Consider the following 24,514-nt stretch of genomic DNA (forward strand, 5'->3'; position numbering starts at 1 on the left):
TAGCTTGACAAGGATTTAATGAGCTTTAATCTACATGGAAGGTAATGTTGGAAATAACTCTAACAATGACAACATTGAAGTCATAGCTTTAAGATTTTTTTTTCCCCTAAATGATGGCATACCTGACTTACATGCGTAGATGAGAGAAAGTGGTTAAAACAACACTAATGGCCAACACAACAAAGGGGTAATTATTAACCGCTTTTTCTTCCAGAGAACTGGGAAATACTCTGCTGTAGCTGATCCAAGGCACTGTTATATAATAATCAGTAGAAGTATTCTCAAATATTCAATATTCTTGTTCTGCTTTTGCTCCCAATCTGTTACACCTGCTTGTACTGATGCTTATGTATTGGGAACTCTGTTTCTAAGCTGAAAAGACTACTAAAAAAATGGCCAGTGTTCTGGCTTTTCTCTCAAAACTATGGAACACAATACATTTCTGTCAAGGACATGCAGCCATGAAAGACACCAAATTCCAGTTTGGGGGCGAGTGTTGACCAAGCAAGAAGCTGGATGTTCTCACTTTCACTAGTGAACTGTTTATGTGTATGCTTTATTTTCCTATGAAATCATGTTTAAAAATAAACTGTATAATACTGCTTAGCCATTTCAGGGCATTTAGAACTAAAATGGAAGCATGAGCTTGGCTTATCAATTTGAAACAATTTCCAAAGGAAAACCTGCACAGAAACCAGGTACCTCTTTGTGTGAATGCATGTTCACATATACTGTTACAGACACTGTATACTCTCTAATTATCACATGTACTCCTGCATTTCTGGTTTTAACTTCCTAACACTGACAAAATTTATCTTGAACCTGAAATTAAAATTTCAGACTTCTGTCTGAATATCCCATGGTGAGCTTCCAACTTACTTGTAAAGATTCTTTTTTTTTTCCCTGTTTTGTTTGTATTTAAATTAAAAAAAAAAAACCTTTTATTTCTTGTGTGGTATCTAACAAAGCAATTCTTGTCTGTCCTTTTTCTTGGTCATGACTATGTAAGTTGCCCTTGAGATGGTTTCTTTGTATTCTTGTTCAAGTTGATACTGGACAAATTTATAAACTTGAACTGAAAACTTGGATCAAAGAGAGAGCTTTGTTTAGTCTGAAAGGATTAGTTCTAGCACAGGGTGGGCTGCTCTTCAATAATCATTGAATTCATGCTTTTTGAACAGTCTTGTCTTCCCAAAGCTTACATAATAACATATAACTGGTTTTATAATGTAGCAGTGCTAGCTTTACAGCCTCTTCTTGGCTTATTTTCCCATCCTTGTACTAATCATGGGACATGCTGAGCAACAAATCCTTTCCACAAATGGAGGCTACTAAAAAGTAGTACATCTTGCTTTTAGATGTCACAAACCTAATCACTTTGGATAATTTAAATTTTGAAGATTCAGTTAAAATGTAGGTTATGTAAAATGTAAATTAAATGTATATAGGTCTGGAAGGTATCATCTGTCACTTGCACCTAAGATACACAGTATGTTTGTACCCTTGAGAGTGAGGAGAGAACCTCCCTATTTCCTTATAACCATTGTAATACCTGTATTACAAAGGACTAAAGTACAAGACTTTTTTCCTGTTAATTTTAAGATATTATGTGCCAAGTTTAAGACACTTTTAGATGAAATATGCTAGGGGATCTTATGGAGAACTTCTTTCCTGTCCCCTAAAGTGGTGTTTTCATTGATTAGCATCTTGTAGCCACAGAAAGAGGCCTATGTTTAGGAGAAGCAAATTTGATGGTAATTTATTTTGAGAACTTCACGGAGATTTATGTAACAGGGTCAAAAGTGATCCGTAGGAGCTGCCAGAACAATCATAGCCTGAAATACAGACCAAGCACCACATGCTCAATAATACCACCTTCCTTAAAAGAACAAGGCTACTTTGAATCCCAGCCAGAATTTACAGTTTCAGGGAACTCACATCTGTGCAGCTGCCTCTCTACATAACACACCTTGGATACCTTAGCATCCGCAAGTTACGGAGAATACAACTAAATTAACTATTAAAGTATTTGAGGAAATGCTGATGAGCCTAATCTAACATACAATAGATTTTCAGAGAAAACAGTATGTGTACCAACAGGGAAAAGCCAAAACAGAGCATGTTTTCACACTAAAGAGTATTCTTATCTCTGCTTGGCTTTGGGATATAAGGAACTGATAGAAAAAGCAAAGTCAGAACTGCTACACCCTTGTCTTAATTGTGTTTTGTTTAGCATGTACACTAACACTGATATGGAGTTCCTCTCCATGGCACAGAGCCAGAATGGCAGACAAGGTAAACCTTTTTACAAACTGCTGTGGTTTCTGGGACTGTACAGTATGTTTGTCCCAGCCTCTGAAAACCTTGTAAAGGGGTGACTCCTGACAAGTGCCACACAGCCTCACATGTGAGTATCGGCCCAGCATATCACTGTGAAAGGCCATTTATAGCACATGGAATGCTGTGGGTGTTCCTTCACCTGGTCACTTGTAATCAGGTAAGAGTATATGAATGTGAGTCCTAGCCTTAGGCACTTGCATTTCAAATGTCTTTTGGTTTGAATGTTGAAAGCAAAGCTCTTTCATGTCATGTGGCAGCCAAAACAAAGAACTCTTGTATGGTATTGGAGTCATACAAGGCAGTTGGCTTTCTATTGGGCAGGGAAGATTTATTGCATGAATTCCAGCTGAAGCGTCACACCATTCTTTGGTTTTACTGTTACATATTTACTACTTCTTAAAAGGTATAAAAGAGTTAAAGCTGGCTCTGAATTTAATTCAGTGTTCTAACTGTCCCTGTTTCAGAGAAGAGAGCTGCTTCTGAACTGCACTGAACCTCAGAAATCACTGGAAGTGAAGAATACTTTGGATAAGTGGTGAGTAGTACCTAGAAGATGGACTTGGTACTTTGGAGCAACTTCTCATATTTGGCATTGTTCTCAAGGGTTTGACGCCAGGAGGGAGCAATACATTTATCTTGGTATAAAGCAATTTTATGAAGTGTGTAAACAATTGCCAGTGCTAGTGAAGTGCTCAGCTTCTGCATAAGCAGTCGTTAACTCTGAAATATCTGTCTTCCTCTCCAGGTTAACAGACTTCTATGAAAAATAGCTTTAATTTTCACCACAATTTATATTCAAAAAAGAAAATAATTTTGTAACAGAAATTCATTCTTTCTCCTTCTCAATATAAGAGATCAGATTGTGACTTGTATGAATGAGATATTGAAATTCAGATACAATAATTTCTTATCTTGTAAAGACACTTTAGGAGTGGTACTACAGACACAGGTACAAAGACAGATACAGTTTTAACACTGTCAACTGATTACTTAAGAGAACAGATATTTCTGGAAGCTGGGGATGTCTACAGTATTTGAGATTAACTCTTGCCAAATGGTTCAGTACCATAGGAATGCTCTGTGCCGAATTAAAGTAATGCCACACCCGACTCCAGCAATGTTATTTTAGGATTGGGACTGTTCGACATTTTCCATAAACAGTATAAGAAGCATTGACTTGTACAGTCTCACTTGCACCAGAGTAGACTTAGCTAAAAAAAAAACCAAAACCACAAAACCAAAAAAAACCTACCCGAGAAGAAAATAATCCCTTTGATTTTTAATGGAGTTCTAGATCACCTATTTTAACCATGTAATTATGTCACTTATCAGGATCTAATACATAAACTGTTCCTGATTTGGTGGACATAGAAACTTGAAATGTGTGTTTTCACATTGTATGATCTAGTTAATCAATATTTTCATTAATTGTTAGTGGATTTGTTTTGTGTGAGCGTACAGGCGTGATTTACAGTACCAGGGATGGGAGCACATTCTTTGAAGTACACGCCACAGACTAGTGAGAGATGCATCTAGCTTGAAGCACAGGGAGGTCCTCAGCTTAAGTCCGTTACATTGCAAGGATGGCTCCTTTTCTTGAGGGGCACAAGTGCTCAGCCATAGATAATTTCAGCTGTAGTTGAATAGGAAAAAAGGTAGCAGCACACAAGCTATGGGATAGGAGTGAGATTTAAGACTTCTCCATCCTCTTTTACTGAAGTTCTGGTGTTGAATAAAAAAATAATCTTCTGAAGCACCTACCTATTACCAGTACAATGCACAGCAAACCAAAGTACTCAAGTTGGACAATTTTGCCTTCCCAAAGGCAAAAATTAAGTGTCAGTCTACCACGGCCCAATAGGACTTAATGAGTTTGTTTAGGTTATTTTTTACACCAACATGTTTTCCAAAGCTTTGTGATTCACACCCTACTGCAGTGTTATCTCTTAGTGCTTCTTTCTTCCTATTTTTAAAAGAAAGCAAACCATTTTGTGCTATACCTGAAAGACATTTATTTTGAAGAGTGCAAAACAGTCCCTTTTCATCCCTAAGAGGCTGTGCTGGTTTGTAATTAAAGTGAATTTTGTCAGCTTGAGGCTGCTCTTCTGACTTCCACATTTTCCCTGTCCATAGTAGTGCACTGTTGACACAATCTTCCTATAGAAGTAATGTACTTTGCACTTGGGAAACAGACATGGAAGCCTTGTATGCCCATCATGAGGAATTAGTGTCAGCAGAACCTTTTATATTGCAAATAAACCTTCTAAAGTTTTCTGGTATCGTACCTTGGGTGGAGTGACCAGTGGTGTGGTGTAATCTGAGGCCCATCTGAACCAGATGGCAAACAGGCCCTGACTGGACCCTGGCCCAAACGATGTCTTACACTTAGACTGGACAACAATTGATCTCTTGCAGGTCTTACACTTAGTTTGGGTGTTTTTCTTAACTGTCTTATAACTCAGCTTTTCTGATGTGGTCATCTCCTTGGTGATTTTGTCACTTAACATAACAAACACAGTTATTTAAAAATCTGAGTTTATTGAAATCTCTGATTTCAACACTGAAATGGAAGGTGGACCCTGGCCCAACATAAATGAGTCTTTCCTGATTTGTGGGTCACTTTCTGACAAACTGTACAAGCTAGAGACCAGACAGATCTAATCTTCCATGATAAAGAATGAATAATGAATGAATATTTCTGGATCCACAACTTATGCACTTACCTAGTACTAGCAATACAAACTTCAGGGGGAAGGAATGAACTTTTCCACCTTTCCTGTTAAAATTTTTAGTGAATGGCCAGCAGCAGCAGCAGTGCAAATCTCAGACTTTCAGTCCCTTGAGTGAAATGTCTCTTCTTTAGATTTTGTCAAACATTGCAATTTGAAGATCAGGTTTCTGCTTGTTGTAATCACGTCTCTGTTTGCACACAAGTCAATAAGACTGCAAAAGTAATGCTGACAAATCCATGCAGGGTTTCAGTGATTTCTACCCCTTCCCTGGTCCAGATTTCTTATTTCTTGCAACACACTGGATATCTGTCCTGGGTATGGTATTGTTTCTTTTTCCACAGTCAAGTGGATATGCTTAAAAAGCTGTGAGACCAGGGTTACCTGAAATATAGGAGGGACAGTTCAGTCCTAACACTCCCACAGATGGTGTGCAGCTAGCAATTACACTTTCCAGACACTACAGACATATCATAAAAGCATTTAAAGACTGCTCAAAGAAAAAGAAGATTCAGCCATATAAAAAAAATGTGGTGAGGAAAGTTAGACACAAGTTACTCTTGCTAGTTTAGCTGTCAGGTTATGTCTATTTAGATGCTCAGCAGACAGTTTCTGACTATCCTTGTTTCATTGCTATGCCCCATACGCTCTTTGTATTGTAAGCTCTTAAATTCCAGCTTGATGATGCTTTGTTTGTGCTCTGTCAGAATGTTCATTAATTTAATTATCTATATTATTTATATAGGAAATTCTGTATAGTATGTGGGTGCTGCAGTGAGCAAGGCTGACATTATTTTTGGTATGCTTGTTAAATGCGGCGTGGACAGGTGAGCTGTTTGAGACTAAGCATCTCTTATCAAGTGAACTACATTTGCCTTGGAAGTCCTTTTTGAAGAGTAATTTAGCAGGAGGAATCGCTTGCACATTTTTGGTGTTGACTGCGCTAGGAGCTAGAGAGGGAAGAAGGTAATTTTTCTGGGTTTAGAGCTTATAGGATGCTGTCATCTCTCTAGCTTCTCTCACGGAAAAGCTCAGCCTGATTTCTTGGAATCATTTGATATAATGGCACCAGCACTGCCAATGGCAGTACTTCTGTCACACAGGACTTCTTAGAAAACCTCTTGTATGTGTGATAGCCTCAACATAATTTCCACTCCAATGTGCTGTTTCACTAAAATGACTGTTACTCCCTATGTATCATAGTTCATTATCTTGTAGACTCCTGTCTACAAGATAACTTGCATTCAAGACTGGATCTATCATTACCATAATGACCAGGTAATCGAAGATCTTGAAATGCGCTGTCATCTCAAGATGTTGAGGTGGAAAGGCCCAGTAATCCATATTCTAAATTAACTGAAAAGACTGACTGCTAAGATCATGCAATGAAGCACAGTGTGAATAACAGATAATCCATCCACTCTGAAATGCCAGAAATCAGTTTAGTTTCTTAATAAATCATGACTAAAGTGTCCTTTAACATTATTAAAGCACATGTGGTGATGTTCAGGCAAGAGTTTTCTTGACAGAGAGGTAAATAAATTGACCCTTCCTTTGCAAATGCATTCAGGCAATGCCCCAGCTAATATAAGGTCTAATAATCATTAGAATCACACCACCGATTAATCCACATGTCCTGGCTGTAACCCAGCCATAGTAGTGCAGTTCCACCTGTCTAAACTGCTTTTGTAGTTGCAGTGGGTCTGATGTTCCTATTCTAGTAGAGACAGAGCATCTGCTGAAGGGCCTGATGCTGTAGTGTTTTTCCCTTCACACTTTAGTTGTGCTAGGAACTACTATGCCTGCTCCCAGGAGCATGCCACCCTCTGAGTAGACTGCTTAAACATGGTTAGCAGGTATGTTTTGGTTGCTTTTAACTGCATTCAATTTGGTGCTCCTATGCCTTCCTGAATGAGGATCTGACTTTTGGAGAGAGTAGTTAGACTTCTTAAAGGGTTTTTCAAGTCCTTCCTGGATCAGATTTATGATTTAATTTAAAAATAAACCAAGCAAACAAGCAAAAAACAAAACAAAAAAAACCCCTACCCACCCACAAACCCCATACCACTAACAAAAAACAACCAGACAAACAAACAAACCTTGCCTCAGTTGAATGGTACCACAACTTTTCCTTTTTCTTCCTCAGCTCTTACCTAACAAGGTAACAGAATGGAGAACAAACAGCAAAGCAATGGTGAGATGAAAGAAAATAAGGTGGTGAAGAAAAAAGTGGTGAGTGAATTCCCTAAATCTTCTGTTAATGCACTTGTTTGCTATTTGGAGACTGGAGGCAGAAAATAACTATTTGGAACCTACATGAATACAGGCTCAGTGTCCTAAACACAGGAATGTTGCTATTTCCTCTCTGCCTTTGGTACCTGGACTGCTAATGTGCTTACTGGGAGACCGCACCAGGGGCCTCTCATTTTTTTCCTGTGTTTCTCTGTATACATATGCTGGTTTTGAACTAGCAAAAAAAACAGTTTAGGCAAAACATTGAGATTACTTGACTTCAGAAAAGATTAAAAACTGTCTTTTATGGGAGGGACTCTGTCATTGAGGACAGTGGTAACATTTTGTAGTTTATGTGCCTTTGAAATAAAATTTGGGGAGGTTTCATTTTGTCTCTACACCTTTCTTATACAAGGACCTGCAAAGCTGTGTGTTCTTCCTCTTTTTCCCCTTCTTCTCTGTCATGTAGGAGAAGTGCAAAATGATGCTTCTTTCCAGGGGAACACAGAGATTTGATCAAGCGGAAGCTGCCAGGGTGGCAGTTTGAGGGGTGTAGAGAGTAGTGTTTAGTTTTTGTAACTTACTAATGGCAATTGTAAAAGGTAAAAAATGTGTGTGTGTTAAGGTGAGAAATTATGTACACATTAATCACATGTGGCCATATTATTAGTTTCTGAGGATGAACTGAGCTACTTGCACTATGCGACTTGAAAGTAAATAAAACACAGTTGTCTGATAAATCTCAAATACACTCCATGTATTTTAGAGGCTTGATTCTCTAAACTTGATATTTTTACTGCTTATGGCCATTCAAAGAGATTATAAATGATGTCTGGATGATCTGTCTATGCTGGTGTTTCTCAATATGTATGATAATTTTACATGTTAATGAGTAGCATCTGGCTTTCTATTCGAACACTGCTCAGCTTGAGCCGAGCCAAAGACACTACAAAGTTGCTGTGTCATAAACTACTTTCAAACGTGCCATGCTTCATGGCATTATTACTGTGTCTTGGAGAGCTCTATGCTAGTTGTGAGGTATGTATCATGTCAGAAGTGGAAACAGTACAGATTTAGACCAATATGGACTGCAGTCAGCTGGGAATAGTTCCCAGATGCACTTAATACCCATCCATTGCCAACTAGAAGGGGTAGTTAACTCTAAGCCGTTCAAAAATCCCTGTGTTTGCAAATAGGTACCCTAAAAAATAACAGCTGAAAGCTTTTTATCTTCCCAGGTAGCGTGTCTAATCCCTATCTGCTACACACCCGCACTGCTGCGTATCTGATCTAAACCTTCTAAGACAGTGGAAACATCCACACGCCGTGTGGTTAACGTCTTAATTGGCTACAAGTCTTGTGGTGTTTTCACTTTCCAGCTTCGGCAACACAGGAAAAGTCTCCCCTTCCCTCCTGTAGCGTCTGCCTCACAGAAAGGCAGCCCGGGCTTCCAAACGGCACCCGCGGTCCCCCTGCCACTCGGCGGGGTGCCGTGATGGACACCCCGTCGTGACATTTCGCTGCACGGCTGGGTAAATCCCCGCCGAGGGAACAGGCTTGCCGGGAAGGCGCCGGGAACGCACGTTTGCTCCAGTTCCGTACAAGCACGCAGATAAACGACCCGGGGCTGTTCCGTCCCCCGAGCCCGCCCTGCGCCAGGCACCGCCTGTCCCCGCTCCCGCGAGCCGCCGCCCGCCCGGGCACCCCCGAGCGCCAGGCGCGCCCCCCGCCCTGCGCGGCTGCGGCCGCCACCGCCTCCCGCGGCCGCGCCCCCGCGGCGCCCCGCGCTGCCCGGCGGAGATGCGCGGCCGCTGCGCACATGCGGCAGCGGCATGGACCGTGCGGCGGGGCCCGAGGCGGCCACGCTGGTGGCGCGGGGAGCGGGGAGCGGCCGCCGCCGCGCGGGCAGGAGCGTAAGTAGCGCGGAGCGGCGCGGTGTCCCCCCGAGGGTTGTTTTGGAAGTGACGATCGCTGCGGGTAATCGGCGGGGCGGGAGCGAGCCCGGCGGCGCGGGCGGGGAGCCCGGCCTGCGCTGCCCGCGCCTCGGGGTCGATTGACCGCAGAGGGGGGATTTCAGTCCTTTCCCGGCGTGGTGGGGAGGGAGGAAAAGCGAGACTGGTGCACGGTGGCTGTGGGAGCCGGGGTAACTCCCCGCTGCTCCCCCAGAGTGAGGCGGAGCTCGGGCTGCACAGCGGCGGCGCCGAGTCCTTCTCCGCTTGGAAAGTTGTTGGTGCCGGTGCAAGAGAGGCCGGCGGCGGGCAGAGCTAAAAATACCGCGGCAGCCGAGCCGGGACCCGGAGGACGGGCGGAGGGCGGCGCGGCAGCCGCCGAGCGCCCGCACGGGGAGAGCAGCCGCCCCCGCGGGTGAAGCCGCTGGCAGTGGGAGCAGAACAAGGCGAGGGCGCACGGTGCTTTACTGCTGCTTCCCAACACCGCCCGTGCCAGGAAGCCCTCAGGGCAAGGGAAAGCCCGGGAGGCGAGGACTGGAGGTTTCCCTCCCTGAGCGACCTGCGGACCGCGGTGTGAGGGGGCGCACCTGCCGGCAGCGCCCGGCCTGCGGCGCAGCCCGACGGGCACGGCCCTGCTCTGAGCTCCAGGGTGCTTGGTGCTCTCCTAAAACTGGATCTCGCTCAGGGTGTCGGGTAGAGTGCTGCACAACCCAAGTTCCCAATATCAATAAGAAGTCTTAGCAGTATCTGTTTATTTAAACTTCGTTATGTAGACTAACAAGTGTCTTTTCATCTGCAAAGGGGAATATAACTAACCTTTTTATTCTATATACCCTAACCTTTTTATTCTAAAGTGTGTTTTGAAAACTGAAATGCAAACTGGCATGCATTTAAAAAAAGGTAATTTAACACTCGTAGCTGACACAAATGCAGTGCTGAACAAGGACGGGAGTTGGCAAAAGCCGCTTTCAGAGCATGATGCCCTGGGATCTGTGGTAAGACCAGAAACGTGGACTTTCACAAGTAAACGGTACTCAGGTATCTGGACGTCTTTGCTGTGAACTCACATGCAACTTCCCTGACTGAACACTGCTGTGGTGATGGTCACACCTACCTGCCTTTGCGCTGGCGGCAGCAACGCATAAGCACATGGGTGGCAGTGAGGAAAAGGAACACCTATGAGAGAGGTGTGGTTGCCGCCTTGTTTCCTGTTCACTGTAAAACACAGGGGTTTTTTTCTTTCCCTCTCTTAGTGTTGCCACAGGCTTAATATTTTTCTGAGCAACAGGTTGATTTTTTTTTTTTTTTTAATATATATATATATGTTCTTTCTTCATTGTGCTTTTGTCTTTTATCTGGCATGGCTGAAGCCTGAGCAAATATTTATAATAGTGTGTGAGGAGGCAGGTTATAGAGAAGCTGACGTTCGTGTTCCAAGAACTGTAAAACTCTGAATTGAGTAAGTCCGAGGCTTTCTGCAGCAGGCTGTATACTTGAAAAATTCTTGACCTTGAAGTGGGCCCACCTATTTGCAACACTTGAAAATGAAGTGGATGTGGGGTTTTCTAATTTGGCAGCACTTCTGTGAGTTGTCCTGCATTATCTTCCACTTAGCCTCGTGTGCATATAATTTGCTTGTGTTGAAATTTTTAAGCTTTTGCCGGAGTTTTTAATAGCACCAGGCTATATGATCCAAATAATTTTGTTTGTGGGATTTTTCTGATGGGTCTAACATTGTTGGAGCAGAGCCCTTTAGCAATATTGCATCAAGATTACTGCATAGCACTTGCGAACTTGCATTTGTAATTTGTGAGCCCATTGGGACCAACCTGATAGACGTCCAGGAATATTCTCATTGGCGTCTTCAGTTGAGAGTAGTAGCAACTCCTAATTGTAGGAACACTTGTGCATAGTAGAGAAATGGTTGACCATGAGTCAACAATGTGCCCTTGTGGCCAAGAAGGCCAACGGTATCCTGGGGTGCATTAAGAAGAGTGTGACCAGCAGGTCAAGAGAGGCCGTCCTCCCCCTCTATTCTGCCTTGGTGAGGCTGCATCTTGAGTACTGCATCCAATTCTGGGCTCCCCAGTTTAAGAAGGACAAGGAATTATTGGAGGGAGTCCAGCAGTGAGCTATAAAGATGATTAGGGGCCTAGAGCACCTTTCTTGTGAGGAGAGACTGAGAGAGCTGGGTCTGTTCAGCCTGGAGAAGAGAAGCTGAGAGGGGATCTCATCAACGTTTATAAATATCTCAAGGGTTGATGTCAAGAGGATGGGACCAGACTCCTTTCAGTGGTGCCCAACGATAGGATGAGGGGCAACGGGCACAGGCTGAAGCACAGGAGGTTCCATCTGAACATGAGGAGAAACTTCTTTGCTTTGAGGGTGCCAGAGCCCTGGAACAGGCTGCCCAGAGAGGTTGTGGAGTCTCCTTCTCTGGAGACGTTCAAGACCTGCCTGGACTCATTCCTGTGCAATCTACTCTAGGTGTACCTGCTTTAGCAGGCGGGTCGGACTAGGTGATCTTCCGTGGTCCCTTCCAACCGTTCAGTGAAAGAAATGATGTGAATTTCTACTTTTTGCTACCGAGGTAATGGTGCAAAGCTCTGTGTGTGTGTGTGTGTGTGTGAGGTTCATTTTAAGAAGCTGGCTAATAATAAGAAATTGTATTTGGCTTATGTAATGAACTCAATGGGGTATATTTGTTACACGAGGCTTTTTTCCCCCTGTCCAGTTCCTCCTGACCTGACTGAAAACGGGGTGGTTAATGAACTGTGTAATCTCTTGGATGTTCCCACATGGTGTGGAAGAAGTTAAAAACGCTCAGCTGTCCCACAGGGCGTTTTGAACCCTCAGGAGCGGCACTGCGGAGCGTGGCAGACCCATGCTGGGCTGTGCGCTGCAGTCCCTTGCCCTGGCACCTGAGTACCTCATCCCTTCTTCGTGGATCATAGCGAGTCTGCAATGACAGTGCGGAAACGTGAGCTCTGACACTCATTAACAGCCACGGTGCGTTCACTTGCCCTGCTGTGCTTGACCTGGGGCTGCTGGAGCTCATTCTGCTGCATCGTTGCTGCGGCTATGCCGTGTGCTAGCTGCACAAACCTAGTTCATGCTCCAAATCTTCGTTTTCCAAAGCAAACATACAGTTTTGTGCAGTTAACAGAAAGTATTGAATCATTAACCTGTTCTGTCTGCTGTAAGGGATATAACTGAAGCTGGGTTTATTAGGCTGCCTTAAGCACATCTTTTTCCCTGTGAAAGGATTGAGGCTTCAGTGAGTGATGAGGCTGGACATAAAATGACAGTGAACTGTGTCTGAAATTCTAGATTCTTAGCAGAGGGCTGGGTTTTTTGTCTTGGCGAGGGGTTTTTTTGTTTGTTTGGGGTTTGTTTGGTTTTGTTTGGTTTTGTTTTTAATTGAAGACACGTTAAAAAGCCGTCCACTCTAACGTACTCAGAGGTCAAGAAAGGTGGGTTGTCTTCCATGATCTACAAAACAGTGTTCACAATCAACCAGCCACCAAAACACTAACTTTAACATCTCAGGAATGGCAATGGTCACTTCTGCCACTCTGTGTAATGCAGCAGGAGAACTGAGTAGCAGAGTGTAATACTGGGGAGGATGGAAAGGACCCTAAAATGCAAAATCTCTCAAATCAACTGGCTGAAACTCCAGTATCTAAGCAGTCCTACCTTTTATTCAACAGCTGATGTGGAAGAAGAAATTGTTAGTAGAGGTGGGCTAAAAACAGGCTGAGAGGGATGGAGGGAGGAGATCTGAAAAGAGAGAGGTACAGGTGTGTCACTGGGGAAAAGGGACAAATGGTGTCTCCACTGGAGTGTGTGTGTGTGATCAAATGACTGTTGGAGACTTGCATGTGGATTACAAAACCTAGTTTGTAAGCATCATTTTTATTTGTTTGATCACCGTTTCACTAATCCTTACTCGGATGGGAGTGGGGGGCACACCATCTCACAGGCTTTCACCTGGGTTGGATCTGCCCATGGACCATCAAATATACACTACTCCTTGCGTTGTTGTGTTAATGGTATGTTGCCAACAGTTGCCTTTGCTGAGAATATACTTCTCCAGCATTTTACCTTTTGGTGGGGTTGCTGATGTGTTGTGTACAGCAAAAATCTGTGAGGTCGAAAGAAGTTCAGATGTTCACTTATGCTTCGGTAAATGCTAATTGAGATACTGCCACTTCAAATTTACAGTTCCTCAAATTGCAGCAAGGGAAAGTGTTTCAGACCATTGTTCTACAGCGGGGAGATCTGCCTGCAGAAGTTATGCAAGATACCATAAGGAGAGTTTAAAACATGAGGTATGTTAATTTAAGGTATACTAACAATGGCTGCATCTTTTCTTTGTTTTTCAGAACTGGTCTGGGAGTCTAATTGTAGCCTCTTTAACTGGTGCTTTTGGGTCGTCTTTTCTTTATGGTTACAATCTCTCAGTGGTGAACGCTCCTGCAGTGGTAAGTGACTGACAAAACTGGAACTGAGCATCAGTAGAGGGCAACCTTGTCCATTTAGTATGTGCTGCCCAACATCCTGCTTTTGTGCTCCTCCTGATGTAGTAGATTAAATCTCATATGGTAACTTTGCCTGAAAGTTTCTTTCTGCTGTCCGTGAGGTTTTCACATAAATTCAGTAGCTGTCAGGAAACTAAACACCGCTGTTGAGGTGAGTGGGTGCACATGGTTTGTTTCTCATTCTCCCTAAACCCAGAATGGCACTAAATCTTTTTGCCCACTTTTGCATGATAAGGTATTTTTAATAGTCTGTCTGACTACTGAGTATTTGGTAGCCGTATGCACATGTTCAGCAGCTTCTCTTCACATTGGTCGGTTTTGGAGGGTTGCACAACATTTCATTCCCACAGTACTGATACTATAAATAATACCTCTGGCTCCTTCTTAAATAATGGGCCTCCTCTTCTGCGTTTCATGGCGATGCCTTGTTTGGTTCTGAATTTAAAACTGCTGTGTTGACCATCTGTTGGCTGCAACATATGGAATAGATTTGATGAATAGAGTACTGTGGAATCAGTGTACAATATTTGGGGGGGATTTCATTAAAATATCAGTTATCACAAATGAAAGTCTGGACATTTTGTTTTTATGCTGGCTGTCTAGAGATCCTCTTAATTCAGTCAAGCACAGCAGTAAGCAATTTGGTAGAGTTGCAAGCAACACCATTTTGAAAAAGTAGCTAGTAAACTTTGGGAACTGTGGAAATTCCATTTCAAAACAGTTCCTTTCCAAAGCTAAGCTCCTTCTTCTATAGAAATCTCCTATTACAATGTGTGGCTAGCTTTCCACCTAAACAGATTGGTCACATTGAAGATGAATACAGTATTTATGCAAATAACGATAGAATTTCTTTTAAAATTTATGTTTCATATGTGTATTTTATTTGGTAAACTGACAACCCAAAGGACTAGGAAGAGACTCATCCTATAGGAAGTTTTAATTGCCACCTTTGTAACTTCTGGGAATTTTCTTCAAGTTCCTGGTACTTTTTGTACCAATAACACAGAGTGAGACAGATTAGATGTTTATTCTAGGATGACATGTCTAGGCATCACTTCACCTTGCAGTCATCAGAAGATAAACACGGCTTAGAAGAAATCAGCAGGAAGCTGAAATTCTGTGAGCGATGGTATTGATTGTCCTGATGGTAGACATCCTTCCTGTGCTGCCTTGGTACTGTCAGCAGAGCAGTGAGAGTGATCTGATTTCTGAACTTCTAAGCACCATTTAAAAAATGGGCTGTCTTGGTAATCAGAGCTCTTCTGTCACTTTGCGTGGGTGTAAAGGAAAGAAAGGCTGACAGGATGTGCTCTCTGGCAACACTCAGACACTTAGGTTTGAATGAAGTGTTAGATTATAGTGGTGACCAGAGTGTGAGTGGGGAGGCTGAAGGTGCAGCCGTACCGTGACGAATGCTAAATTCCAGATGTCGTGGTTAGTAGCACTTCCAGGATTGTCCATTTTTGTTTGAAATCTTTACTGTTGCTTTTGGACTGAAACTGGATGCCTGGCTGATGGCTTTGGTCATCTCGTTGATAGGTATGCATGAAATCTCCCTTTTTCTAGTGTGTTGTTTCAGTATTTGAGAATTTTGTGTCTTTCTTATTCATGTTAAGCCACACATTAGCTAGGGCTAAGGAGTAGTCCTATGGACAAGGAATGCGTAATGGTGTAGTTTAAGAATAAAATACCAGTGTGGCCTCTGGTTCTCTCTAGCCCCAGGATTAATGTGTTGTCCATTTGCCACCTTCCTGTCCCTGGAGCTGCAATGACCAGGTTGAAGGGAAGAGTCTGGGCTCTGCTCGTAGGGAGGAGTGAGCCACACCAAACCTGTGGCTCTTCACAAGAAAAGGAACCTGTGCCACATGTGTTTTCCCCCTGTATGTCACCAAATCAGTCTGCTCCAAGGTGACCCTTTGGAATACAGCTGTGAGGCGACTGAGGAAAACTGAAGGGGAACAGCTTTTAGCTGTAGATAAACAGCAGTCTTGTTAAAGGTTATATTGGGAGTGCAGTAGTTCCTAAATGTTGTAGGCCAAGTTTCATTTACAAACTTGGTAGGACAAATAAATTGCTCGGGTGATGTGCGGCTTACAGTCTGCACTATATGAGCATCTCTCTGTGGGATGTTGGATATCTTCTGCTTCTGTTGACATCAGCACGATTCCTTTTGATGCCTAAATTCCTCCAACTTTAGAAAGGGACTGTATGAAAAAATGTTTGATAATGACTGTTGACTAAAACATGGGATGTTTCTAGGATCCTGAGACTGAACACATCAGTACAATGACTGAGCTGGGGGGAAGGTTCATTTAAGCATTGAACTGTTTATAAGTTCTTGTATACGTGTCCTTTCAATGCTGAAAGTTGTAGCAGCTTATCAAAACTCAGGGAAATAGCCCTGCACTTCTTCTCACTAGTGAACTTTACTATGGGTCATCTCGTAAGGCAGAGTCAGTCCAACTTCATTTTTGTTGCAAGGGGGTAATAGACAGCACCAGCTCTGCTCGGAGCAGAGGTCGCTTCCCACTCAGTCCCTCACTTTTCTGTGGGAAAGAGCAGTGGCCCATCGCAGGTCTCTTCCTCCTGCGCATAGCACTTGATCACACAAGAAACCCAGAATTCATAATAGAAGTCTCCAGGGACTTGTTCAAAGAGTTATCAGAATTTATTAAAAATGTATGGAAGCATTTGACAATCAGAAGACAAATGCTTTAATTGAATACAAGTCGAAACTGTCTTTTTGTTAGCTGAATTTCTACAATTCTTTCCGTGGGCTGGTTGTGGGCATGGTCTGTAGAACAATGGTGTGCTTTGTGCTCTGTGCGGGAAGCAAAGTCTCTCTGCTTTCTGCTATGCAGCTCTTGCCTCCTTCCCGCGGGCGGCTGCAGCTCTGCGTTCCTTCTAGAGCTGATATGGGAAAAGTGAGACTATTGCAAAAACGTGTAGCGTGCTGTGTCAACCAGGTCAATAGTTGTCACTGGGTGTGAGTGACCCTTGTAACAGTGGGTAAGGTCATTTTTCTGCTCTAAAGATCAGCTCATCTCTTCCCTTGATAAAAGTTACTTACAGCTAGAGAGAAGGTAAATATTTCCCTTAAATGTAAAATATATCCCTTGCATTTATAGATACAAAAAAAATACGTATCACTTGTATTTCCCTGATATTTCCCACCCTAGAACTACTGCCTTAATGAACTGAGGCAGCAGAATGTGAGATGCTGATATCAGTCAGCTGCCATTCCTTGTAGGCTTTGGTTAGGTGCTAAAACTTCTGTATGCAGGTTTATGCCATTAGTGTTGTTCAGACAACTGTTTAAAATCCCAAAGGAGCCTTTCCACAGAACTCAGTGGATTCAAATCCAGTGGATTTGTTGGATCAGATTTGTTTTGTTCTTTGAGTTTTCATTTTCATGTGCAACTCCTCAAAACCTGTATGTGTTATTAGCATCCCATTTACCAGCAACGGGAATCCAGACACAGGTGATGTACATGCCAGCCCATTTGTCTGTTACTTTTGAGTGTTGTAGTTTGTACTTTCTGTTCTTGCATATTTGCAGTTTTTTGATGTCTCCTTGGTAATAACAAAGCTATACTGAGAAAATCAGTCATAATACAAGGGGAGATAATTTGCATACTATTTTTAGCCATTATCATTAGCAAGAAATGCTAATAGTGTTCCAAAAATGTTTTCTCTCAGTATTCATTACTATCAGAAATGAACTTCAAATAAACAAGAAGATATCTGATTCTAAATATAATCTGAGTATTGGTGTTAAAGAGATATTGCACTGCTTGATTTAATGGCAGATTCATTTGGAAGTTTACTATGGGATTCTTCTAAATGAACCAAGCACCAAATTTACTTATTTTTTTCTTTTCTTTTTTTTTTTCCTTCTATCTGTTTATATAGCAACATATAAGACAGGAAGGATAAATATCGCTGTCTTCCTTACATACTAACTCCACCTTTTTTAGGTACTTTGCAGGTGGAGAGGTAGAGTTTCAAACTAAATAAAGTCCTCAAATTGAATAGTCCGTGTGTCCAAGGCTGGAATACCCAAAGTCTGAAATTCCTAGTTTGAACAGGGAAAACGTGGTGTTACGTTTATCCTGCTGAGTCCTGCCCCAGGATAATTTAGTACCTATGACATACTGGAGGAAATCTGAGAAGAAACTGGGGAAAACTGCCAAGATGAAGCTTTGTGATACAGTAGAGCTTGTCAGGCAGCAGTGACACAGAACACGTGAGAGCGTTACACAAGTGTGCTGTGCCCTTCTGCAGCAGTGACCTGTACTGTATCCTGGCCAGAGCATCAGACACCACGGTGGCATCGGAGCTTTGCTCGAGTTCGAAATGGGAACAGCATAAAAATGAGGACACCTGACGAAAGAGAAAGTAAATAGGTGATGTCTCTGCAGGTGATATAGAGACTGTAAAAATGTCATACTGGAGCTACGACAACTTTACCTTTTAGAAAGATGAAGAAGCTTTGGTGTAATTAGACATAAGGGAAGGGAGCTTGTTAGAAGGCATTCTTCAAACACTCGCAGTTGGGCTCGTGTGAGGAAAGCAGAAAAATAAACTCTGGCGCATTTAAAGTGTATGTATGTGAGCAGTGAGCAGAGCTCAGCTGATGTGCAGCAACTTTCCAAGCTCAGGTGGTGTGATTTGTGGAATCTCCCTCTTTAGAGATATTAAAAAAACTCTGGGCACGGTCCTGGGCACTTCACAGTAGGTGACCCTGCTTGAGCAGGGGGCTTGGACAAGATTGGCCTTCAGAGGTCCCTTCCAACCTCAACCATTCTGTGATTCTCTGTCTGAGCCCTTAACACCACTTTGGGCTGAAATGTTACATATTTGTACACAGTAAAGCTAATGCAAACTGTTGTTAATGTTGTACTGATAATTAAAATGGTAACATCCTTGCTTTATAGGAGTTTCTCTTTTATAAACTTCTTCTACATCCACGTCTACCTGTGTTTTTTTCCCCACCTGTTTATGACTGGCATGTAGTTAAATGTATGTGTGCTTTGACTGGTTCAGTTAGTCTGTGTTGCAGTTGCATCTAGAAGTGAGTGAGACCTTGTGTTTTGGAGGAGAAAGATAGAAGAGCAAGGGTGATTCCTGCAAATGAGCTACTGTTTTGTTTTGGTGGTGGTTTTTTTTTTTTTTTTTTTTAAGTTATTATTCTGTCAGTTGTGTTCTTAAACTGTGATTTTACGCGTATTATTATTGATTTTCTTTCAGTTTATCAAGAAGTTTTACAATGAAACTTGGGAAAGAAGATACGGCTTCTCGGTGGATGAAAGCACGCTGACTCTTCTCTGGTCTATAACTGTTTCTATTTTTGCCATTGGTGGCCTTGTGGGTGCCATTATCGTTACCCCAATTGTGAAGTTCTTTGGACGGTAAGTGTATTGGAAAAGTAGTTTGTAAAGCAGTTTCTCACTTAGTCTCTCTAGAAAAAAAACCCACCACCTCTTCACCAGAATGCAAATTTAGACATCTTCAAATTATGAAAGCTCAATTCTAGGAGTTCTGAATTTCCGAGAGTAAAATTTTTCTTTCTTTCTCTCTGGCCTTACTGTGCATCATTTGAGTCACAGAAGCCATTTGTTCTGAATGGGCAATGGGCTGAGATGTCAAAGAGGCTGAATAGTCAAGTATGCAACAGGAAAATACCATATAATAGGAAAGATTTCACAAAGGATCAGCAGACTCTTGTTTCAAGAGTCTGATGAGTATCTTACTGTACACAAGTAAAGCTATCCACATCTCATTTGCTTCTCAACAACATTTGTTGGCATACATTCCTTGTGTCAACTTAAAATACAGTTTGAAGAACTAAACTATGGTGAAGTTTGTGTTTGGTCTTCCTCAAGCTTGGGGATGCCTTCCCTCCTGTATGCAATGCAGTATCTGACCAAGTCTTCACCATAGGGAATGTAGGTATTTTAGGAATGTTTGTGCTAGTGTGTATTTGTATTTTTGCTGCAGGTACTAACTAGATATTTCTGCCAAACTTTTGTTTCATACAGTCTTCCAAAGAGAATTTTAAAAGTGATTCGTAATTTACCTCTGTTCAGAAAGGCATGGAAAAAAAAGTCATTATAACATTCATCTTAACTGCTCATTTGGCTTTTCCTTAATTGTAAGTTCTATATAATTTGATAATTTTTGCTCAATTAAGTCACTGGAGAAGGTAATAACAGAAGCTTAAGTATGTAACCATCCAACTCAACTGTTCTTACTTGTCTGGGAAGCCAGACTGATATATCGGTACTGTAATTGAGGAGCACATCGTGAAATATTGACAGAACAATAAAATACTTTGCTGTTAAGTTGTTCAAGGATAGGTTGAAGGGATGTATGTATGATGAAGTGGAGCTCCATTTACAGTGAGACAGAATAATGAACTAAGGGAGATCAAAAGCATTAGGCAGAAAAAATGTATGACTTTAAAGAGAGCAGTCTTGAATCATGTTGCTGTAAGGTTAATAACATAATTTCCAAATTACTAGAGTCCTAGACCCTGCTTACTTTGAGAGATGTAATTTTTTCAAAGAGAACCTTCATCCACACAAATCCCATGTTCAGATGTGGCTTTGACACTTCATAATTTAAATTCTCTTCTTCTACCAAAGAGCTGGTGCTGTTGTGTAGCTCGAACACCCAGAGCGTTATGCTCAGGGGGTTGCTTAGGCCACTGCCGGGGCGCATTTGCCGGAGACGGAGACGACCTTCCCTCAAGCACAGTGAGCCGTTTTGAGTCTGAAGTGATTAAGGGAATTTGGCTGGATTATTTTAGTAACGCTACCTCTGTGTTATTCTGAAGTGATCGACTGTAGTTGAAACGGTGATCCAGTATTCATCTGTTACTGGTTTTTATTTAAACACCTAGATTAAAGAATACAGAGTTTGTTATTTAAACACCTCGTTTCCTTACTATACTATTTGTATAAGGTATCATATTTGCTCCCAAATGGAGCTTCTAGGGTCTTTCTTATTACTGAATTTTGAGGCAACAATACACTTTTGATGAAACTTTAATTCTATAATTTTCCTAGTAGTGAGTTTTAGACAAAAAGATTGTTAATTCAAATCCCTAGTTAAAGTCCTTGCAGCCATGGAGGGTTCATAGCCACTAGGATTCTGCTCTGGCCTCTGGAATTATGTAGTATCATGAAAACAAATGACAACCCTGAAATCACAAGAGATTAATTATACGTGATTTTGTGAAAAGCTGAAGACAATTCTGAGGAAGAGATTCTCAAGTGTTTTCAGTATCTAAAATACCTAAAAAAAGAGGCAGAAAAAAATCCTTAAAACTTAGCTGTATTTATGTCTAGCTGATGGGTGAGCTGTCTCAGCTGGAATGCTTCTGGGAACTGATATCTACTGAGCAAAGGTATTTCTCTTTGGACTACTTCAGATTGAGTACAGGATTAGAGGTTACATTCCTGCAACAGTACGGATAGTCAGAATCAGTTTTGCCACCAAGTTGTGAAACTTACTGTTTGGCTTAAGGTGTAGCTGCTTGTGGCAAATGCTCTGTGCTCAATCAGAAGTTCTTGAAAGCATCTTCCTTTTGGAATGTATAAATGCTTCATTTCTTTTGGCAGGAAAAAAGAAATCTGAATTATTTGAATGGAAGGAACAAAAATCTTCATATCTAAATGAAGTAGTACATCTAGTACGCGTAGTGCAATAGCTGCAGCAGAACTGTGTGGGGCTCTGGACTGGAACTTGAGTCCAGGTTCCCTTTCCCAGTTCTGGCATTGTTTTGCATGTTAGCTTTAGGTTAAGCCCACTCTGCTATCTCTTCCTCTGTTTACTCAGTTACAGAAATAGGCATCTCTTGTAAAAAGTTAGATGACTTGTTCATTAGGTGGGAGATTTCCAGTTGGTACCTATTTGTTGAACTTGAGGAGAATGAGGACTGCTGTGTTGGTTTGTTACCTGCTTTGGAAAATAAAAGGTAGACAGCCTTTCTGGTCATTCCTCTTCTCTTCCATGGGGATTACGGTAAGTAGACATTGAAAATATGTTGAGAGTACTTACAAGTTTAATAGCACTTCAGTTTTACTATCAAAGTTAATTAATTCCTCATAATTTACATTATCAGTGGTGTTTATCTGCAGGTAAAATTGATTTCAAATCGGTTGTTTCCTCCATATGTTGTTGTGAGTGGCATTGGAAGCTTCAGTATTGAGTTGTACCTCTGGAGCCAAAGCAGGACTGTGCTTAATTATGTGACTGGAAAACCTGGTAAAGACAAAGCTCCGTTGCTTTGCCATGTATAGCTAAATGAGGTGACTCACAGATGGAAAACATGGGGTACGGTCACTCTCTTGCCACATAATTGTGTAAATTATGGTGTTTTGCCTTGTGTTAGATCGTAAGCACTGCACAGCACCTACCTCGTGGTATGCTGTGAAGAGGCCACCACATCTCCAGCCGATAACTCTGGGACTCTGTCTGGGAATTGTAAGAAACTTTTCAGTCTCTTGCAAGGCTGAACCTGATGATAATGGCTTCTCCAGCCATTCACCTGCAGGCTGTAATTTAGCGAAAAGCCACTTAAATCCATATTTGTGGAGAGATGTGTATAAGGTAGCAGTGATTCTCTGAGTTCTAGGTGGGTTTTCTACTTCGTCTTTCAACAAGAACCATTGCAGCAGAGCTATTGATCTTATATCGTTAAACACTCTTCTTCCGTGTGTTCCAGAAATGAGATCTTGTATGTCCGTGTTTGAATCTGACTGTCAAAGGGCCGTGAAATCCTACGTATAATTTCTTTTGTAAAGTGTTTCCTTCTGCAGAAGTTATGAGACTTATGACTCACTTTTGAACTAATGAGTCCCTCAAACTTGAGCAGAAAGTTCTGAAAGATGAAAACTATAAGAAATACAGCTGTTATTATAGTGCAAATGAAAAATTGAGATTTTTGAAAATTTTAAAATACATTTTTGTGATTTTATTTGTATTTATTTAATGAAGTAATAATTTTCCATAAATAATATTTATTTTCTTTGAAAGAAGTATTTTTTCCCACGTTTTATTTGACTGCTATAGAATGAAATAATTTAAAAATTGGAGAAAAAACCGTAAATCTGTATTTTGGTTAATTTTAATAATTTTTGGAAAAGGGTATATTTTTATCATGCCAGTGAGCCCAAGTGTTTTTTCTAACTCTACAAGTAGTAAGTAATTTTCCTCAATGTATGTTTTTAATATCATGGGTTTAAGGATGAATTATAATGACATAAATATGTCACTGTTGGGAAGTTCTCAAGATGGCAAAAACTGTATGTAGCATAAAAATGCCTGTAGTTATATCAGCTTATTGCTATTTGAAATATATTCTCTGGTTCCTACATACATACATTTACCCAGAGTATGCTTGTTTATATTCATATACAGTGTCTCGGGCAGGGCACTTGGGTTCTTAGGATGTTTAGGATGGCTAAATGCTGTGCCTTTGAAGTACAGCTCTTCAGTTAACTGTGATATGTTTTATTTTAAAGCTGTGGTATAGGTTTGGAACTGTGTCCATTTGGGTATAGTATTGTATTTTGGAACTCTGCACAACATGTAAGAGGCAGTGTTTGCTAGGCACTTTTTGGTTTTATTTATGGATATTTAAGAATAATAGCTTAGCATGCTTTGAAAATGACTAGGTTTAGCTGTTTTGTTGCTGGTATGTACAAAAAATATCTTTTCCTTTTAGGAAATGTACATTGCTGCTCAATAACGTGTTTGCAGTGACAGCTGCATTGTTGATGTCCCTCTCCTTGCTGGCGGGGTCGTTTGAAATGCTCATACTGGGCCGTGTGATAATGGGTGTTGATGCAGGTAAGCTTTATCATGCCATACGTATCTGAAATGCTTGTGCCATGCATAATCTTTCTCCTCTGCCCCAGTTACATCACTCTTTACATTAAAGAGACATTTCGGGGACTAGCCACACTGATTTCACTGGGACAAAACAGCAGAATAAGCATTGGGAGATGTGATGTTTGGAGAAGACGCTGGAATGGACTCTAGCTGCTGCTGTCCACCCTGGTTGTTCCTCCTCCTTTCTTACTCCAGCCCTGATAGAACGTATCTGTCTTCGTGCCATGAAAATCCTTTGGCTAGGAGGGTGTAGTCTATTTATTTCAGCTGCTTGCTGCTTTGTGTTTAGAAGTTGTTGGATCCCGTGCTAATACCAGTAGGATGAAGTGGAAGGTTTGGTACATCACCATTTGCTCCTAGCAACATGGTCTTCATGGTTTAAAAGTAAATCGTGGAGGAGCTGCTGCACCGGAATAGTCTTGCAGCTAGCAGTGAGGCTCTAAACAACTTCACAGATCACTGGATGGTGAGAAATACTTACCTATTGTGGAGACAGACTTGATGAATTAAGATGGGTTTACGTTCTGAGTGTAATTATGTCACTAAATAATGGAAAGTGCTCTGACTTTTCCATTGCCAAGCTCCCTTTCTGGCAAGCTTTGGTGGTGTTGTTAGTAAGCATAAACTTTGGTTGTTTGACAGTGGATGTGTCTGTCACTTGCAATGCGAAGTTCATGGGTAGTTTTGGTGCTGACTGCTAATTTTGGTCTCAGATTACCACCCAGTGACCCAGCTTCTGGAGCTGTGTCAATATTGTCAGTATACTAACCAGGGTCAAGCATTTGTTTTCTCCTGGCTTTGAGCAGCATTCTCGCCCTTATTT

At 41.6% G+C, this 24,514-nt stretch overlaps 1 protein-coding gene across 2 annotated transcripts in view; it reads left to right on the forward strand.

The window, feature by feature from the left end:
• Positions 1 to 9,061: 9,061 nt before the first annotated feature.
• The window catches only part of SLC2A9 (solute carrier family 2 member 9), a 98,991-nt gene continuing 83,538 nt past the window's right edge, over positions 9,062 to 24,514 (forward strand). For both annotated transcript variants that reach the window (XR_010606129.1, XM_065634037.1), the window contains exons 1-4: positions 9,062 to 9,214; positions 13,636 to 13,734; positions 19,042 to 19,202; positions 23,525 to 23,649. Coding sequence is in view for 1 of the 2 variants with exons in the window: in XM_065634037.1 (XP_065490109.1) it covers positions 9,134 to 9,214; positions 13,636 to 13,734; positions 19,042 to 19,202; positions 23,525 to 23,649 (466 nt within the window). In the remaining variant the exon portion in view is untranslated. The remainder of the gene's footprint in view (positions 9,215 to 13,635; positions 13,735 to 19,041; positions 19,203 to 23,524; positions 23,650 to 24,514) is intronic.

The sequence above is a fragment of the Caloenas nicobarica genome, chromosome 4 (genome assembly GCF_036013445.1).
Source record: "Caloenas nicobarica isolate bCalNic1 chromosome 4, bCalNic1.hap1, whole genome shotgun sequence".
Lineage (NCBI taxonomy): Eukaryota > Metazoa > Chordata > Aves > Columbiformes > Columbidae > Caloenas > Caloenas nicobarica.